Raw genomic sequence first — 18,263 nt, 5'->3', positions numbered from 1 at the left:
ATCCGGCGGACTAGCATTACTTGAACGACGTTCACAAGATCGATGCCCTTCTTGGTAAGGCTTCGGATGCGACTTTGCAGAGTCTGCACTTCATTGACGGATCCCCAGTCCAATCCCTTATTGATCCATGAAGCGAGCTGAATTGGAGGGCCGGGTCGGAACGCAGGTGTAGCCGCCCACCTGGAGCCCCGTGGCTCGTTGATATAAAACCATCCCTGCCGCCATAGGTCAGACGATTTGGCGAAATATCCTTCGGGCCAAACCGCGCTGGCCAGCTTGCCTATTATGACGCTGCCGCACTCTGCCTGCTCCTCCTCTGTCACCTGCGGCCTCACATCAAAGGTTTTGAGCCACAAACCAAAGTGCGGAGGAGTCCGGAGGAAGGCCTCACACGTGACGATAAATGCCGAGATGAGGAGAATAGAGTCCGAGGCTAGATCGTGAAAATCTAGCCCATAGTAGAACATGAGCCCCCAGACGAAGGGGTTAAGCGCGAAACCTAGCCCGTGAAGGAGGTGGGATACAAATACTACTCTCTCGCCAGATCTGGGGGTCGGTATAACTTGCCCTTGTGCCGGAAGCTGATGAAGGATTCCCGGGGTCAGATACCTCGCTACGCGGAGTGTCACGACCGGATTTTTGGGATATAAATTCCCAGAAAAACGGCCTGTGTGCTCACCAGCCCCAGGATTACTGTTAGCTGATGAGGTACCAACTTGATACAAGAATTCCAAGCAAGGAACAAAAATGTGTAGTACAAGACCATTTAGGCCAGGGAGTACAACACTTGGTTTCTAATGGTTGAGGGCGGAAGCGGTTGGAAACATCTGCGTCTATGGGACTCCATTTCCCACAAGAACAGCTGACCAGGATAACTCCTATCTTCGCGAGGCTGCACACGTCAACAGCGTAGGTTCCGAGGGTGTCACCGCGATGCATACCTCCACGCAAGGCATTCTGGCCAAGACAATAGCCAGGGACAAGCCAGTGAGTACGTTTGAATGTACTCGCAAACATTAAGAACACGGGTATAATAAATGTCAAACATGCTCCAGAATATCATGTGATCACATGTCTGTCACGAAAAGATGCCAAAAACCATAACGCACACGTGTGGTTAAAATGATTCAAAGTAAAATACTGGGTGCCAAGCGAGGGTCTGAATGACGCCTCGAGCGGAAACTGCAGAATAGTAATACTGGTACCAAACGAGTGTCTGAAAGACTCCTCGAGCGGAAAATGCGGAATAGTAATACAGGTGCCAAACGAGTGTCTGAAAGACTCCTCGAGCGGAAAATGCGGAATAGTAATACGGGTGCCAAACGAGTGTCTGAAAGACTCCTCGAGCGGAAAATGCAGAATATAATAATGCCGCAGTCGGGCGTCGGGGCGACACCACATAAAGGGCTTACAAAAGATAGAAGAACAACAGGCATGCCGCAGTCGGGCGTCTGAGCGACACCACAGAAAGGGCTTATAAGAGAATAATCACAGTGAATATCCAGGAGGTAGAACCGTCCCAGGGATACTCAATAAAAATGCATGATATAAATGGTTAGTCCAAAACAATAAAGATCACAATACATATGTGCCATAATCATAAACAATATTTAGTACAGTCATTTCTCCATCCGAAAACCGATGATTCAGTCAAGTCGTATCTCCATCCGAATACCGTTACTGTGCTCTAGTTAAATCGTTCTCCATCCGAATACCGTTACAGAGTTCTAGTTAAATCGTTCTCCATCCGAATACCGTTACAGAGTTCTGGTTAAATCGTTCTCCATCCGAATACCGTTATCAAGATTTTACCCAGACTGTGGTCCTATACTCAAGAACATGACTATCCAACAGGATATATCCTCTGCAGAGGGAGTACCATTTTTCCACGAGTAACGGGATTACTCAGTCCCTCAGGACTAATTCCGTCTACGGTCTTTTGATTGAAAACACGCCTGACCTGCACACACCAGCTTAACTCACCAGTGCCTGGAATCACCCACGACACCTGCCAAGCAAAACTCTAAGTGGGGAGGCTACAACCTCGAGTAGCATGGGATCACAATATTTATACCGCGCGCAAACTGGGGAAGCTATCCCCTTCGGCTACAACCGAAAACACCCATGCCCCCGGACCGAATGACAGGCTTTAATCCGTGGCCACGGGACCTTCATCACGGCCTCTCTGTACGGTGTGTGCTTTGGAAAGGGGTTGACAACCTACTGAACCATACCCTGTCCCCTGCAGGGACAAGTGGTGGTACCGACAAAGGAAGCTACTGAACAAGACTCGGTCTACAACCGACTCAGGTGATCCAAGTATCCACCAACAATATTACCACTAGTGAAATAAATCACCACTCCTCGAGCCTCACCATGCTATGCCGGGCATACTCGTCACAACGAGGGATTAGGGACAAGCTCGTGTCTACCCAAGACCACGACTTTCCCGCTTCCTACCGGTGTGCAAGAGAAGCTCACGAGGGTGATCCAAATCCTTAGGGTATCCATTGCTGGCCACAAACAACTCCAAAGTGCACTCATGCACGAGACTACATTGATACATAAACTGTCACATATACTCCAAGTCAAAAGGTGCTGTGATCGCATCAAAACACCACAACAAATATTATGCTAGAGTTCAGAAATGCTTGCCTTCAAGAGTATGCAAAGGATGCACTTATTGGAAGCTTTCTTCTTCCTCCAAAATCCTATTTTGTAAAATACAACACAAATACAAATATTTCAAACACAGTACCAAAACCTGTCAAAATAAACTAGATGAAATTTGAGAGAGGTAGGAAAAAGAATCAACTCATTTGGAGTTTTATTTTAAAAGTTATAGCCAGTCAAAGTTTGGTCAACTCTGTTTTTAAATAAAACCAGAAAAAGGAAAACGCTTCAGCAGAAATACGCTTTCGCAGCAGAGAGACGTACGCGGGGGTTTGCGCCTCCACTTAAACAGAGAGAGGGCGCTGCGCTGGTCGCTGACAGTGGGTCCAGAGGGCCCACTAGTCAGGTTTGACTGGTCTCCCTCTCCCTCCCTTTTCTGTGCCCGAACGGTGGCGAGGCTCCGGCGATCGCCGGCGACAGACGGCGGCCCCTCGAGGGCACCCAAGTGCGGGAATGGGATGGCAAGACCGAGGCGGTCCTTTGGGTGGTTGAAGGGTCGGAGGAGGTGGCAGGAATCGCCGGCGGCGAGCTTCGTGGCGGAGGGAGGCTACGGTGGTGAAGTGACTTAGGTGCTCCGGTGGTCTCCGACCGAAGCTGGGTAGCTGGGCAGCTCCGCAAGACTACGGGGAAGCTCTTGGTGGCGCTGGATGGGCGAGAGGGTGGCCGGTTGCGACGAATCGCACCGGGGCTTGGCGGCGGCCGAGCTGGCCGGAGTTGAGGGAGACGGCCACCACAGGTCGATTCACTACGCGGGAAGCTCTACGAGGAGTGCCTGAAGTCGCGTGAGTGCTCGGAGGGGCTCGGGGACCCTTTATATAGCGCGACGAGGCGGGCTCCGTGGCGGCAGAAGATAAGCTCGTCGGCGATAGCTTTCCTGTAGTTGCAGGGCATCGTGGCGGCGACGAACGCGTTCCGACGAGCGGGAGGATAAGCACGGCCTGTGCTCCGGGGCAGCTGGCGCGCTGGCGCGGTCTGGGCGGTGCCGAACATGGCAGAGGCCGCTGCCGACGCCGGCGTGCCGCCAAGGGCGCGGCCAGCGGCGCAGCCGGGCACCAGAGGAATCGTGGAGCAGGGGGCGGCTAGTGCGTGGCTCAGCGGTGCAGAAGGAGCCAGGGTCGGGTTGCGTCGCGTGCGGCAGTGCGGCGTGTCGGCGTAGTGCGCGCGCGTGCAAAACGTGCGCTCTGGGCGCGCCCAGAGCACGCACGGCACCTGTTCGACGCAATGCCAGCGCGCTCTAGAGCTCGAGGGTGGAGCTGGCAAAGCACAGATCGAGGGTAGGGGTGGCTAGGCACTCTGTGGACAAGGTTGACAGGCCAGGGGTTCAAGTCTACAATGCAAACCAGAGAGCTTGCCAAAACTGACTGTGCACACCAGGTGTTCGACAGAATGCCAAGTGCACTTAGGCAACTCTTGGAGTGGCCAAAATCTCCAGATCAGTGTCTCTTTAGATGCAGGAGATGATGGTGAGATTAGTTTGGCAAAAACAGAAAGTTGATAGTGCAAGTTTTGGAAAACTCCAGTTTTGGGCAGAAAGAAAAGTGGTTTAGAACATGCACTTCAAAACCTCCAATGAGCCCAATCTCCTGGACTTAAGAGTTTGGTAGGGAGGGCTACAAGTAGGAAAAAGCTCAGGGTCATTAGAGCAAGGAAAAATATGGTTGCAGTACAAATCACCAAATTGGACCAGAATGCAAAAGAGGTTGATCCACTCAAATTTTCCAAAGAACATCATTGGGTTTTTGCTTGAAGATGAATTGTATGCATCCACTGTCATCTCCAAATACTTGGAAGAATTTTTGAAGAAATATTTAAATGGGTTGCAGTGCAAAAGTGCCTACTGGACCAGATTGGAAAAATTGGTGGAGAGCTCAAAATCTCCAATGGCCAGAAGGTATCTTTGCATAAAAGTGATGTAGAAACATCACATGACATCCCCCAAATTTTGGTGGAATTTTTAAAAGCATTTATCAAATAGTTGTAGTGCAAATAGGCCCCAAATGCAGAAGGAAATCATTTTAAAGAAAGAAAGCTTTTTGAATAAATAAATCTTGCAACATTTAAATCCACTGATAAATAATGGTTTTATTATAGAGGGAAATCAAGTCCAACAATACCTTTGAAGGTTTTCCCGCTTTGAAGTAAAAATTCAACATAACAAAAGGTTAAATCTTGACAAATGGAAAAGTTTTATTTCCTGGCAATATTTTAATAAACAAAACAAGGCCAAAAATTTTGGGTGTCACACGGAGCGTCGCAATATCCTCCTCTATGACAGAAGAAGCCACCCACCGGCCCTGACGGTTGGATCCGGACATGATTAAGGCTGGTGGCGATTGGAACCCGAGGGTTGGAACTTGGGGTGGCTGGGGTTGAGGAAGGAGCAAATGCAAGGGAAGAAGACGAGACTGGGTCTCTATATAAAGGCCCCGAATACTGGGCGTCTCCCCCTGGGTCTCTAAACTTACCTATCACCAAGGAGTTGTACCCAGGGGTCGGTTGGGTTACCCACGCCTGCATTAATGAAAATCCCGTAAATAAAGGGACACGATCTCTGCCTTGACGAGACGTGCCAATAAAACCGCGCCCCGAGACGTGGGGCGGCTCGCTAGCCGACGGTTGGAAATAGTAACCAGGCAGGCATGATACGATGTCATGAACAGTTTTCAACAAGTTGGGCTCGTGGGATATTGTATTCTCTGCAATTATATACACAGGTCCGGATATACTTACTTCATCCGAAGACTATTCTGGAGTTCGGAAGGAGGGAACCCGCCTTGCAATGCCGAAGACAAATCTGCGCGCCGGACTCCTCGTCATTGAAGCCAGGTTCAGGGGCTACTGAGGGAGTCCTGGATTAAGGGGTACTCAGGCGTCCGGCCTGTTATCCATGGGCCGGACTGATGGGCTGTGAAGACATGAAGACCGAAGACCATACTCGTGTCCGGATTGGACTCTCCTTGGCGTGGAAGACAAGCTTGGCGACCAATTATGAAGATTCCTTCTTATGTAACCGACTCCATGTAAACCTTAGATCCCCCCTGTGTCTATATAAACCGGAGGGGTTAGTCCGGAAAGGACATATATACTCATTACCATATTCACATAGACTAGACTTCTAGGGTTTAGCCATTACGATCTCATGGTAGATCCACTCTTGTAATACTCATATTCATCAAGATCAATCAAGCAGGAAGTAGGTTATTACCTCCATAGAGAGGGCCCGAACCTGGGTAAACATCGTGTCCCCCGTCTCCTGTTACCATCGATCGTAGACGCACAGTTCGGGACCCCCTACCCGAGATCCGCCGGTTTTGACACCGACAGGTACACCTTCTATCACAGATCCGAAGGCAAGATATTCGTTGCTAAGAATGGATCCTTTCTAGAGAAGGAGTTTCTCTCGAAAGACGTGAGTGGGAGGAAAGTAGAACTTGATGAGGTAATTGTACCTTCTCTCGAATTGAAAATTAGTTCATCACAGAAATCAGTTCCATTGATTCCTACACCAATTAGTGAGGAAGCTAATGATGATGATCATGTAACTTCTGATCAAGTTACTACCAAACCTCGTAGGTCAACCAGAGTAAGATTCGCACCAGAGTGGTACGGTAATCCTGTTTTGGAGGTCATGTTACTTGACCATGACGAACCTACGAACTATGAGGAAGCGATGATGAGCCCAGATTCCACAAAATTGCTTGAGGCCATGAAATCTGAGATGGGATCCATGTATGAGAACAAAGTGTGGACTTTGGTTGACTTGCCCGATGATCGGCAGGCCATAGAGAATAAATGGATCTTCAAGAAGAAGACTGACGCTGACGGTAATGTTACTGTCTACAAAGCTCGACTTGTTGCAAAAGGTTTTTGACAAGTTCAAGGAGTTGACTACGATGAGACCTTCTCACCCGTAGCGATGCTTAAGTCCGTCCGAATCATGTTAGCAATTGCCACATTTTATGATTATGAAATTTGGCAAATGGATGTCAAAACTGCATTCCTTAATGGATATCTTAAAGAAAAGTTGTATATGATGCAACCAGAAGGTTTTGTCGATCCAAAAGGTGCTAACAAAGTGTGCAAGCTCCAGCGATCTATTTATGGACTGGTGCAAGCATCTCAGAGTTGGAATATACGCTTTGATAGTGTGATCAAAGCATATGGTTTTATACAGACTTTTGGAGAAGCCTGTATTTACAAGAAAGTGAGTGGGAGCTCTATAGCATTTCTGATATTATATGTGGATGACATATTATTGATCGGAAATGATACTTGAATAAGAATTTTTCAATGAAAGACATCGGTGAAGCTGCTTATATATTGGGCATCAAGATCTATAGAGATAGATCAAGACGCTTAATTGGACTTTCACAAAGCACATACCTTGATAAAGTTTTGAAGAAGTTCAAAATGGATCAAGCAAAGAAAGGGTTCTTGCCTGTGTTACAAGGTGTGAAGTTGATTTAGACTCAATGCCCGACCACTACAGAAGATAGAGAAAAAATGAAATTCATTCCCTATGCTTCAGCCATATGTTATATCATGTATGCAATGCTGTGTACCAGACCTGATGTGTGCCTTGCTATTAGTTTAGCAGGGAGGTACCAAAGTAATCCAGGAGTGGATCACTGGACAGCGGTCAAGAACATCCTGAAATACCTGAAAAGGACTAAGGATATGTTTCTCGTTTATGCAGGTGAAAAAGAGCTCGTCGTAAATGGTTACGTCGATGCAAGCTTTGACACTGATCCGGATGACTCTAAGTCACAAACCAAATACGTATTCATATTGAATGGAGGAATTGTAAGTTGGTGCAGTTCCAAGCAGAGCGTCGTGGCGGGATCTACGTGTGAAGCGGAGTACATAGCTGCTTCGGAAGCAGCAAATGAAGGAGTTCATATCCGATCTAGGTGTCATACCTAGTACATCGGGTCCAATGAAAATCTTTTGTGACAATACTGGTGCAATTGCCTTGGCAAAGGAATCCAGATTTCACAAGAGAACCAAGCACATCAAGAGACGTTTCAATTCCATCCATGATCAAGTCAAGGAGGGAGACATAGAGATTTGCAAGATACATATGGATCCGAATGTTACAGACCCGTTGACTAAGCCTCTCTCACGAGCAAAACATTATCAGCACCAAGACTCCATGGGTGTTAGAATCATTACTATGTAATCTAGATTATTGACTCTATTGCAAGTGGGAGACTGAAGGAAATATGCCCTAGAGGCAATAATAAAGTTGTTATTTATATTTCCTTATATCATGATAAATGTTTATTATTCATGCTAGAATTGTATTAACTTTAAACTTAGTACATGTGTGAATACATAGACAAACACAGTGTCCCTAGTATGCCTCTACTAGACTAGCTCGTTAATCAAAGATGATTAAGTTTCCTAGCCATAGACATGTGTGGTCATTTGATGAACGGGATCACATCATTAGAGAATGATGTGATGGAAAAGACCCATCCGTTAGCTTAGCACTATGATCGTTTAGTTTATTGCTATTGCTTTCTTCATGACTTATACATGTTCCTATGACTATGAGATTATGCAACTCCTGAATACCGGAGGAACACTTTGTGCTATCAAATGTCACAACGTAACTGGGTGATTATAAAGATGCACTACAGGTGTCTCCGATGGTGTTTGTTGAGTTGGCATAGATCGAGATTAGGATTTGTCACTCCGATTGTCGGAGAGGTATCTCTGGGCCCTCTCGGTAATGCACATCACTATAAGCCTTGCAAGCAATGTGACTAATTAGTTAGCTGTGGGATGACGCATTACGGAACGAGTAAAGAGACTTGCCGGTAACGAGATTGAACTAGGTATGATGATACCGACAATCGAATCTCGGGCAAGTAACATACCGATGACAAAGGGAACAAGGTATGTTGTTATGCGGTTTGACCGATAAAGATCTTCGTAGAATATGTAGGAACCAATATGAGCATCTAGGTTCCACTATTGGTTATTGACCGGAGATGTGTCTCGGTCATGTCTACATAGTTTTTGAACCCGTAGGGTCCGCACGCTTAACGTTCGATGACGATTTGTATTATGAGTTTTTGTGATTTGATGACCGAAGTTTGTTCGGAGTCCCGGATGATATCACGGACGTGATGAGGAGTCTCGAAATGGTTGAGACATAAAGATTGATATATTGGACCATGTTATTCGGACACCGGAAGTGTTCGGGTTGGTTTCGGATAAAATCGGAGTGCCGGAGGGGTTACCGGAACCTCCCGAGGAAGTAATGGGCCTTAGTGGGCCTTAGGGGAGAGAGAGGGCAGCGGCCAGGAGGTGGCGCCCCCCCAAGGGGAGTCCGAATAGGACTAGGGGAGGGGGCGCGGCCCCTCTTTCCCTCTCCCTCTACTTCCTTCTTCTCCTACTTGGACTAGGAAAGGGGGAAACCTACTCCTACTAGGAGTAGGAATCCCCCCTTGGGCGCGCCACTTGTGGCCGGCCCTCCTACTCCTCCCCTCCTTTATATACGGGGGAGGGGGCACCCTGTAGACACACAAGTTGATCTTTAGCCGTGTGCGGTGCCCCCCTCCATAGTTTTCCACCTCGGCCATATTGTCATAGTGCTTAGGCGAAGCCCTGCGCCGGTAACTTCATCATCACCGTCACCACGCCGTCGTGCTGACGGAACTCTCCCTCGGCCTCAGCTGGATCAAGAGTTCGAGGGACGTCACCGAGCTGAACGTGTGCAGATCGCGAAGGTGCCGTGCGTTCGGTACTTGATCGGTTGGATCAAGAAGACGTTCGACTACATCAACCGCGTTACTAAACGCTTCCGCTTTTGGTCTACGAGGGTACGTGGACACACTCTCCCCGCTCGTTGCTACGCTTCTCCTAGATAGATCTTGCGTGATCGTAGGAATTTTTTTGAAATACTACGTTCCCCAACAACTAACACTTACTGGAGCCGGCATTGAAGCGGCGCGCCGACTGAGAGCGCCATCCGCTGCGTGCTCGCTACGCACGCCTTCTCTCTGCATTGAAATGACATCCCACCTACCTCTATTAAACTAGGGCGTGTGCCAAGGAGCCTACTCCAGCAGGCACCGGGCAAAAACCACACCACACCTCCGCTCTCCATATCCTCCTTGCACTACACCCGACATGACCTCCGGCTCCAAAGCCTTATGGGACGGCCTCTCCAGCGAGCAGAAGAAGGAGCTTCCGGCATTGCAGCCGACTGGGTGTCCCGATGAGCCAGCCAGATACAGGTTGGCTTGCCGACAAGCTCTTCGGAGCCGGCCCCACCGCCATTACCCGACTGTCCTCGCCCGTCCAGGCTGGCCAACGTCGCTTCTCGGCCATTGCCCGACTGTCCTCGCCCGTCCAGGCTGGCCAACGTCGCTTCTCAGCAAATCCTCCGTGGGAGATGGCGGCAACCCATCCAACAGGCGGAGAAAGAAGCCATGTTTGCAGAGGTTAAAGTGGTGGCGAAGGAATTTGACTGGGGCACCGACGACGACGTCGCCAACTTCGCGTCGACCACACCCGTTGCCAACGCCGCCAATAGCGAGGAATAGTAGACCATGGGAGGTCGCTGCTGCTTGAGTCCCATCACCACCATCGTCTTGCCAGCCTACATAGCCGGTTGCTTTCCCGCTTCGCGGGGGCGTAGGCCACGGGCCCATGGTGACCTTCTTCCCCTGCCCCAAAAACCAACATTTATCGATGCTTCACGAAAGCGGAGGCTACTCTTCCCCTTCCGCTGAAGCATATCCCTTCATGGCTCACGACCGTCCGATGAGCTTGTTGTCTGACATGGGGAAGACATGTCGTGGGAATAGGGCTCCTCCGCGGCTGGCGATAGACTATGTTAGAATAGCCTAGCCTAGTTCATTATAGCTTAGCTAATATGTTCGAAATGTAAATGTTCATCTGGTTTATATGAAAATCATCTAGTTTGCATGTGATTCGCCCGGTTTGTTGAGACGTGGTTTGAATTGTATGCGGCTATGGTTGGATGTCCAGATCCCTCGTTGTTCGCGGACGGATGCGGTGTCCGATTTGGGGGTTAGCGTTGAAGATGCCCTAACTTGCTAACAATTGCGGCTATAGTGCTACTGTACAACAATAGGATTTTAACCATTTCATTAATTTGCATCACAAAAAATTTAGAACATGCAGGAGAATTGCATGTGAATATATTAGAAGTAGAAGAAAGGGGGGAACTGTTCCTGCCAAGCGTGCAGTCAAACAAAACCACAAGAAAAAGGGTGAGCAAAGGGCATTGCTAGCCAGCCGCCGCCTACCCAAAAAGCTAGGGTTCCTCTGCCTCCCGCCGGCGCCGGCATCGGTTCGCCTCGTCTCCCGTGGCCTTAGGGCCATGAGGGCGGAGTGGATCTCGGCCCTTACCGGTGCAGGGCTCCGTTTTTAGATCTTTCTTCGAGATTTGTTAGGGTTTGTGTCCTACTCAGGAAGGCGAGACGGCGGCCGCTCTCTGAAAATGAAATAAAGGTCTGCCCGTCTAACCCTTGTTCCGGTGACGTGTCTAGCATCGTCGGTGGGTCTGTGGAGGTGTGTCTCCGATGGATTTGCTCGGATATGTTCGTCGTTCGACTTTGTTCGTGTGTCTTCAGGTTGGATCCTTCTTATCTACACTCTTCATCCGCGGCGGTTGCTGTTCTGGTGCGTTGGTTCTATGGGGCCTTAGCACGATGACTTGCCGACTATCTACTACAACAATGTTTACCCGGCTCCGGCGAGGGAGGGGCGATGACAGCGGCGCGCCTTCGGCTCGTTTCAGTGCTTGTAGTCGTCGCTACGTGGTCTATGAATCTGGATGTAATTTTCATTATTTCTAGTGTTCATTGTACTAACAAAATTGAAGATGAATAAATCAGAAGTTTAGCCAGAAAAAAGAGGGAAACTCAGTACAGAATTCGAAAGAGCAACAACCAACGACCAGACATAAAGTATAAAAAACTGCTGCATCAGCACAAGGAGAGAAAGATCAAGGAATAAAAATAAAAAACATCTTTTTTAGGGACTAGCCTATCTATTTCGGTCTCTGTCTATAAAAAAATACGAAAATACTAACGCCCACACGTGTGGGCGTTTGCATCTCGCCCACATGCATGGATCAACGTCTGTTTATTTTGGCATGAATCTTGGCATGTTTTGCCAGATTTTTTATGCCACGTAGGATTGGGCTGGTGTGCGGGCATTCATCCGGTCGCCCACACGTCCGTTTCACCACGTGGAGGGGCTGGTGTGTGGGCGTTTAGCAGTTCGCCCACACGCGAGTTTTCACGCACGCAGAGGGGCTGGTGTGTGGGCGTTTATCAGTTCGCCCACACGTCCGTCTCCTCTCCCACACCTAAAGCTATCAGTTGTCATGTGTTTTTGCAGGGTACATGGCAACTGCCCTAGCGTGGTTGTAAGGAGATGGCAACTCTCTCTTTACCCGCGTTGTCATGTGTTTTGCAGGGTACATGGCAACTGCCCTAGCGTGTTTGTAAGCAGATGGCAACTCTCTCTTTACTCGAACATGTTTCTTTGCCATGCCTTTTTTGTAGTGCTACATGGCAACTATCTAGTGTTACTAGGTGGCAACTCCTAAAGTTTTCAAATCATGGCAACCGTAGTAGACCAGACCACAGATGACAACAGCTGCAGTTGTCCAAAAGTGGCATCTGGCACTTGACGTGAGATGACAACTGCAGTTGAGCAACCATGGCAATTGTAGTTCACCAACATGGAAATTGCAGTTAAACGAACATGGAAGAGGGTCCGGACCATGGCAAATGCGGGACGCGTGGTGACTGTCACGCAGAGCGTGCGGGACCGTGAGTACATGCGTGTGGGCGTTATCTATTTTGCCCACACGTAGGCATGTGGGAGGGACCGCGAGGCAAAAGACCAGACGTGTGGGCATTACTTGTTTTGCTCACACACAAACGTGTGGACTGGTTCTTTAGATACCACACAAGACGTGTGGCCAGATCCCTTAACGGCCACACGTGTGGGCGTTATCGGGACCCAAAAAATAAATAATCTATTTCGGTCCGGTCCGTCCGGTCCAGGAGGCACGAGTCTGCCCGCTCGATTCGTCGGACGCAGCTTCAGTGACTTTGTGGAGTGAAGTCACGCAGCGCCTTAGCCCTCAACATCGACCACTCATTCTACATCCAACGCTCAGGATTCACGCAAGGCAAAAAAAACTTGATAGTTTTCAGCTTGCAAGGATGCACTAGACACTCCGACCTGAATATTTTCACACGAGAAAATTTTGATCACCGGACATAATATGAAACTAAAAAACTAATCCCATTAGACCAGGGAAAAAACGAACGACATAAAACTGAAATTCGCAAGCATTTAACATTCAGTGCACAGTCCGTAGAGCAGCGCTGAAATTTTTTAAAGCATAAAACACTAAAAGTCTCAAGGGAAGGAAAAGAAAATGAACAACGTAAGATTGAAATTTACAAACATTCAACATTCAGTGCACAATTTTTTTTCTGCAGCGTACCATTGAAATTTTGGAAGCATCAAACGAGCTAGGGGATGCTCCCAATAAATTCTGAGCGTTGGATGTGGAATGAGTGGTGGATGTTGGGGGCTAAGGCGCAGCGTGACTTCACTTCACAAGGTCACTGAAGCTGCGTCCCGATTGGTCCTGCCTTGCACCTGCAATTCTGCATCGCGTTCCACTGGAATTCGAATTGGGAAGCCGTCTCCGACTGCGACTGGAGGGCGCGCACGCGCCGCCCGGCCGGCCTACATATAGCGCACCGCACGCCGATTGACCAACACCTGACCCGCAATCATCTGCACGTTCAGATCCTAGGTTGGCAGCAATGGCGATGCCGAAGCACCCCGCGGACGGCGCAGTAGTCGACCGCCGGCTCGACGCGACCACGATATGCTTCTCCGAGGAGCCCGCGCCGGTAGCCTCCGACGGCGGCAGCCATCAGTTCGCCCTGCGCGTGACGTGCAGCGTGACGCGGTCCCTGGAGTTCCGCAGGAGCGGCCGGCACCCGAAGGTGGTGCTGCAGAAGTACACCAAGGCCGGCTGCGATTCCGCCATAACGTTCCCCGTCGGCGACCTGTCCATGCTACAGAGTGACAGCGCCTGCCAGGGGGCCCTCCGCGGGATGCTGGCGGAGCTGCGTCAGCTCCGGGAGCTCCACCTCGACGACGACGAGTGGGACGCCGTCGTGCCCGCGGACATCGTGCCGCAGATCGTGCGCGTGGCGCGCGGCGACGACGCCAAGGACGGCTTCACTTTCTGCTTCACGATGAATGTGCACCGGCGGATCATACACGGCGAGGAGGCCCTGCTGATGGCGTGCAAAGAGAGGGAGCTGGGCCTGGACGGCGCCGGGACGACGGACGACTGCGCGATCTGCCTGGATGGCCTGGAGGGAGAGCCCGCCGTGGAGCTGCCGGCTTGCGTGCACGCGTTCCACCGCCGGTGCATTTCCACGTGGTTCTCCAAGAAGACGACGTGCCCCATATGCCGGGATGACGTTAGGCTCTGTGCCCTGCGCAAGTTTCTGAACCTGTAGACTGTAGTGTAATGTAGAAACGTAATGTCTCGAGGGCTGCCCAGCAGCATGGATAAAGTTTCGTGTACATAACTAGTAGTACTACTACTTGATCTGAAAAACATCAAAATTAATCAGTGAACTGAATCTTTCTTCTCTAACACTGTCTACATATTCCTCTGTCAGTTTGGATATAAGCTTCATGTAACTCCTGTTCTTCCCTGTGGTTGCTGCTTGTACCGGACTTCGCTGTCTACCTTTTCTTGAGGGGTATTTAAAAAGAAAAAAATTGATAAAGGATTAATTCATTTTTTATAGCCAGTTCCTTAATAAGTGAATGGGACTCCCTGGACAGGTTAGTTTTCTTTGTTCAATGGGTTGTTTATCTTATTTCAACTTTTTATATTCGTTTTCCTTTAACTTCTGGTTCTTTCCTATTTTTGTTTTATATTTCTTTTATTTTCACTAGCAAACATGTTCGTGCGTTGCAACGATAGAGAAAAATTAAATGCTCCAAGCGCAATCGATTCCACCCTTTTACAAGTCCACGTTATATATTTAAACATATTGCCTCACTTGTGTTGTCCTTACCCTCCGTACGTCCTGTCCTCACCCACGATGGCCGCGATGTCCACCTAAGCGCAATACGTCAGAACGTGGTCAATCTCAAGGATGATATCGATCATCGCAGTGCCATCAAGCGAATGTTTAATACTTTTAAAATTAATATCCCTGAGTTGGACGTGACGATTGTCCTTCATGAGATACAACCTACACCCAGTCCACACATCCATCCTCATATGCCCAGTCACTTTTAAATCGTGTATTTGTTTTATGCATCAACAATGTTTTTTAAAACACATAAAACTTTTTTAAATCACATGCACTTCTATAAAGAGCATGAATATTTTTAAAATTATGATCATATGTTTTAGCACAGGAACACTCTTTAAAATTACATGAACATATAAAAAGGGTGAACATTTTTTAATTATACGAACATTGTTTTAATACGTCAACATTTTTACTAATATTACAAAAATATTTTAAAATACATGAACTATTTTTAAAACATAACATTTTTCAAAAGTCAGATACGCATTTTAAACGGCACAAAAACAATTAAAACATGTTAACACCTTTTGTGAGTAACTAACTACTCGTATTGACTGGGTTTGGATTGTAGCATGAGTGGTCAGGGTACACGTACACGCGCCCTAGTTTTCTTGATATAGTGAACGGGAGGAGAGCTATTCATATGGTGCCTGTCTAGTTGGTTGCTGCACTGAATATCACGCCTCATCGACATGAGAAGGTCCATGTCAAGGTCGAAACAGACTTGAGACAATCTCGCGAAGCCTTTATTTAATCCGTCACAATGTTTACAGGGATGAAGGGAATGTCGACCGGCTGGCCTAACCAAACATGGCGGCCCAGCCCTAACTTTAAAGCATGCTTCGCTAGATTGTGAGCCTCCACATTAGAGCTCCTAAATTCATGAATTATGTTACAAGAAATAGAAGAGGATAATGTCATCTTGATCTCCTGAATAATTGCACCATAAGCGGAACCACTTCCCGAGTGAACCTCCTCTACCACTCCTTGCAGTCTGAAGCCAGTCGAAACAGACCATATGAGCTTACCTGCGTGTCACTTGGCCGATAACTCCGATCGGAGGTCCATCCCACACACAGAAGAAGTAAGGAGCCCACTCGTGCATCATGCATTCGGCCCATGACTCGGTCGGACAGGTAGTGAGAGGGAAGAAGCGTTGATATTTATCATATTCTTAAAAAATGTTTCTCATTTTTTAAAGATTGTTCATCATGGTATCGAAAAGCAATTCAACATGTATTATTATTTTTTCATCATGCAAGTTTTAAAAATGTTCTTGCTGAGTTTTGAAAAATGTTCATCAGGCATTTAAAATGTTCATCATATTTTTTAAAGTATTCATTATGTATTCAAAAATTCATCATGTATTTTAAACTGTTCAATCATGTATTAAGCAATTTAATATTCATATAATTTTAAGAAAGTTTTAATGCTATTTTGGTAATCATTTATACACTTGATGAAAAAAATTTAAACATGATGAAAATTTCAGCTATTTTACGCAATAGAGTAGAGATTTCGACAATAGAGTAGAGAAAAAGTAAAATAAAAACATAAGGAACAAAAATTGTGCGTTGCATTCCTGCGCCGCTATCAGGGACACACGGGCGTATTGTTCTAGTGCTAGGCCTGGCCCATGTGCAGGAACGTTGTAGGCAAGTGTGACATCCACACCGCAAGATGGGACACATAATGACACCCCCGTGGTTCTCCGGATGCTCCTACGCAGCGCTATCGACATAATAAGTTAAATGGGACAAGTGGGCTATATGGGTGTACTCATTAATCCCACGTGTCTATAGTTTCACACGGCTTGAAGAAATTCTGGTAATGTAGGTTTGATACATCTCCAATGTATTTATAATTTAGACGACACCCCCCCCCCCCCCCCCCCCGCCCCCGGTAGACGCCGCCACTGGTCTCCTCTATGCTGCCCTTCCGGTGGCCTCATAGGTGACAAGAGTAGTGGGGGCCTATTCGTTTTGTTTTTGTTTTCCTTAAGTTTTGTGTTCCCTGATGGTATTGGCAAGGTGGTGGTGGTGATGGCGTTTTGGAATACAATCTTTTCAGTCCTTCCTACCTTGATGACATCCGATCTGATGCTAGCCAAGGGTTTGTGAGAGTTTGTTCGCCAGATCTGTTGCCTCCCTTCAGATATTGGCAGTTGGCATGTCTATCAAGGAGAGAAATTGGCTGGCTATTGGTGCGGCGACTTCGACATCTTCTTATGTGGTTGTTCTACGACATAGTATTGTTTCTCCAACTCTACGGACCAGTAGTTATGAATCACAAGCATGTACTATCTCAGGTAATGCTCCAACTGATGTTCTCCAGCGATTTCTAGATCCCATTCCAAGCGGCGAGTGGTTATTGCGGTCTTTAAAGCCTGGTAAGGCGAGGACATTTGTAGGTGTCCCTTTCTTTTACTGTTGGTTCAGTGCAATTTTCAATCTCTGGCAGGTGGCATACAGTTGGAGAAAAAAGAAGGCTAGTATGGTTTGACTGTAGTTTTTACTGGCCGTTTTGCCAGTTATCTTTCCACTGTACCGGCCTTGATAAATATCATATGTAAGATGTCTTTGGGTGTCTTTTCGTGAGAAACATGTCCATAAATATTAATGTTTCATGCCTACTATCCTTCATTTTTGCAAAATTTTGAAGTTTTTTGGGACTAACCTATTAATTTAGTGTCGAGAGTTATTTTCTCTTGTATGCTATCTTTGACTTTTCTAGGAAATAAAATACCTATGCAGCTCAGAAAATTTGAAAAAAAAATAGAGTTCAATAATATTCACAGGTGGTACTGTGCCGGAGTCAGGCCACCTAGGGTGCCCCGGGTGCGAGTGCCAGCTCTAGGCGCCTATAATTCTAGGCTGCCTTGGCCCACTAGGACCGTCATATTCCCTAATTTTGTTGGATGCCTATATATACCCCCGAAATCCATCATATTTATCGAGCATTTTTTCGCCACCACCACTTTGCGTTTCAAGGAGATCTTTGTTTTTCATAACTAATGTCATACTCTGTTGAAAGGAGAATTCATCACCATCTTTATCAACTCGATCCTCTCTGCTCCAACATTAGTTGTCTGTAGTCCACCCCGTGAACTAAGGGTTCATGGCGGTAGCCAAGATGTAATATATCTCCTGTGAACTAAGGGTTCATGGCTGCTTATCATGATTGTCGCCCATCTGATATAAAACCCAGTGGTAATGTGTATCATGTGATGAATTATTTCTATATGTTCAGATTGTGTTGATGCTCTATGTTTAGTTATAGATGCATATTCTCTCTGATTATTTGTCTTCTCTTGGCCAACTTAGATGGATAATCAGTATAGGGAGCGATGTGCATTAGTTCGGTTTAATCCAGGTAATCTACCATGGTGACAGTAAATGGAAAAGGCTTGCATTTTATGATTTCCACTAAGGGTAAATGGTTGCATAATGC

At 47.4% G+C, this 18,263-nt stretch overlaps 1 protein-coding gene across 1 annotated transcript; it reads left to right on the top strand.

The window, feature by feature from the left end:
- The first annotated feature begins 13,508 nt into the window (after nt 1-13,508).
- LOC141042111 (uncharacterized) lies at nt 13,509-14,289 on the top strand. Its single transcript, XM_073509656.1, has one exon. It carries the CDS (start codon nt 13,509-13,511, stop codon nt 14,217-14,219), a length of 711 nt encoding a protein of 236 aa, XP_073365757.1. The 3' UTR covers nt 14,220-14,289.
- The last annotated feature ends 3,974 nt before the right edge of the window (nt 14,290-18,263 follow it).

Source organism: Aegilops tauschii, chromosome 2, assembly GCF_002575655.3.
Source record: "Aegilops tauschii subsp. strangulata cultivar AL8/78 chromosome 2, Aet v6.0, whole genome shotgun sequence".
In the NCBI taxonomy this organism is placed as follows: Eukaryota; Viridiplantae; Streptophyta; class Magnoliopsida; order Poales; family Poaceae; genus Aegilops; species Aegilops tauschii.
This window is presented reverse-complemented; position numbering and strand designations above follow the sequence as displayed.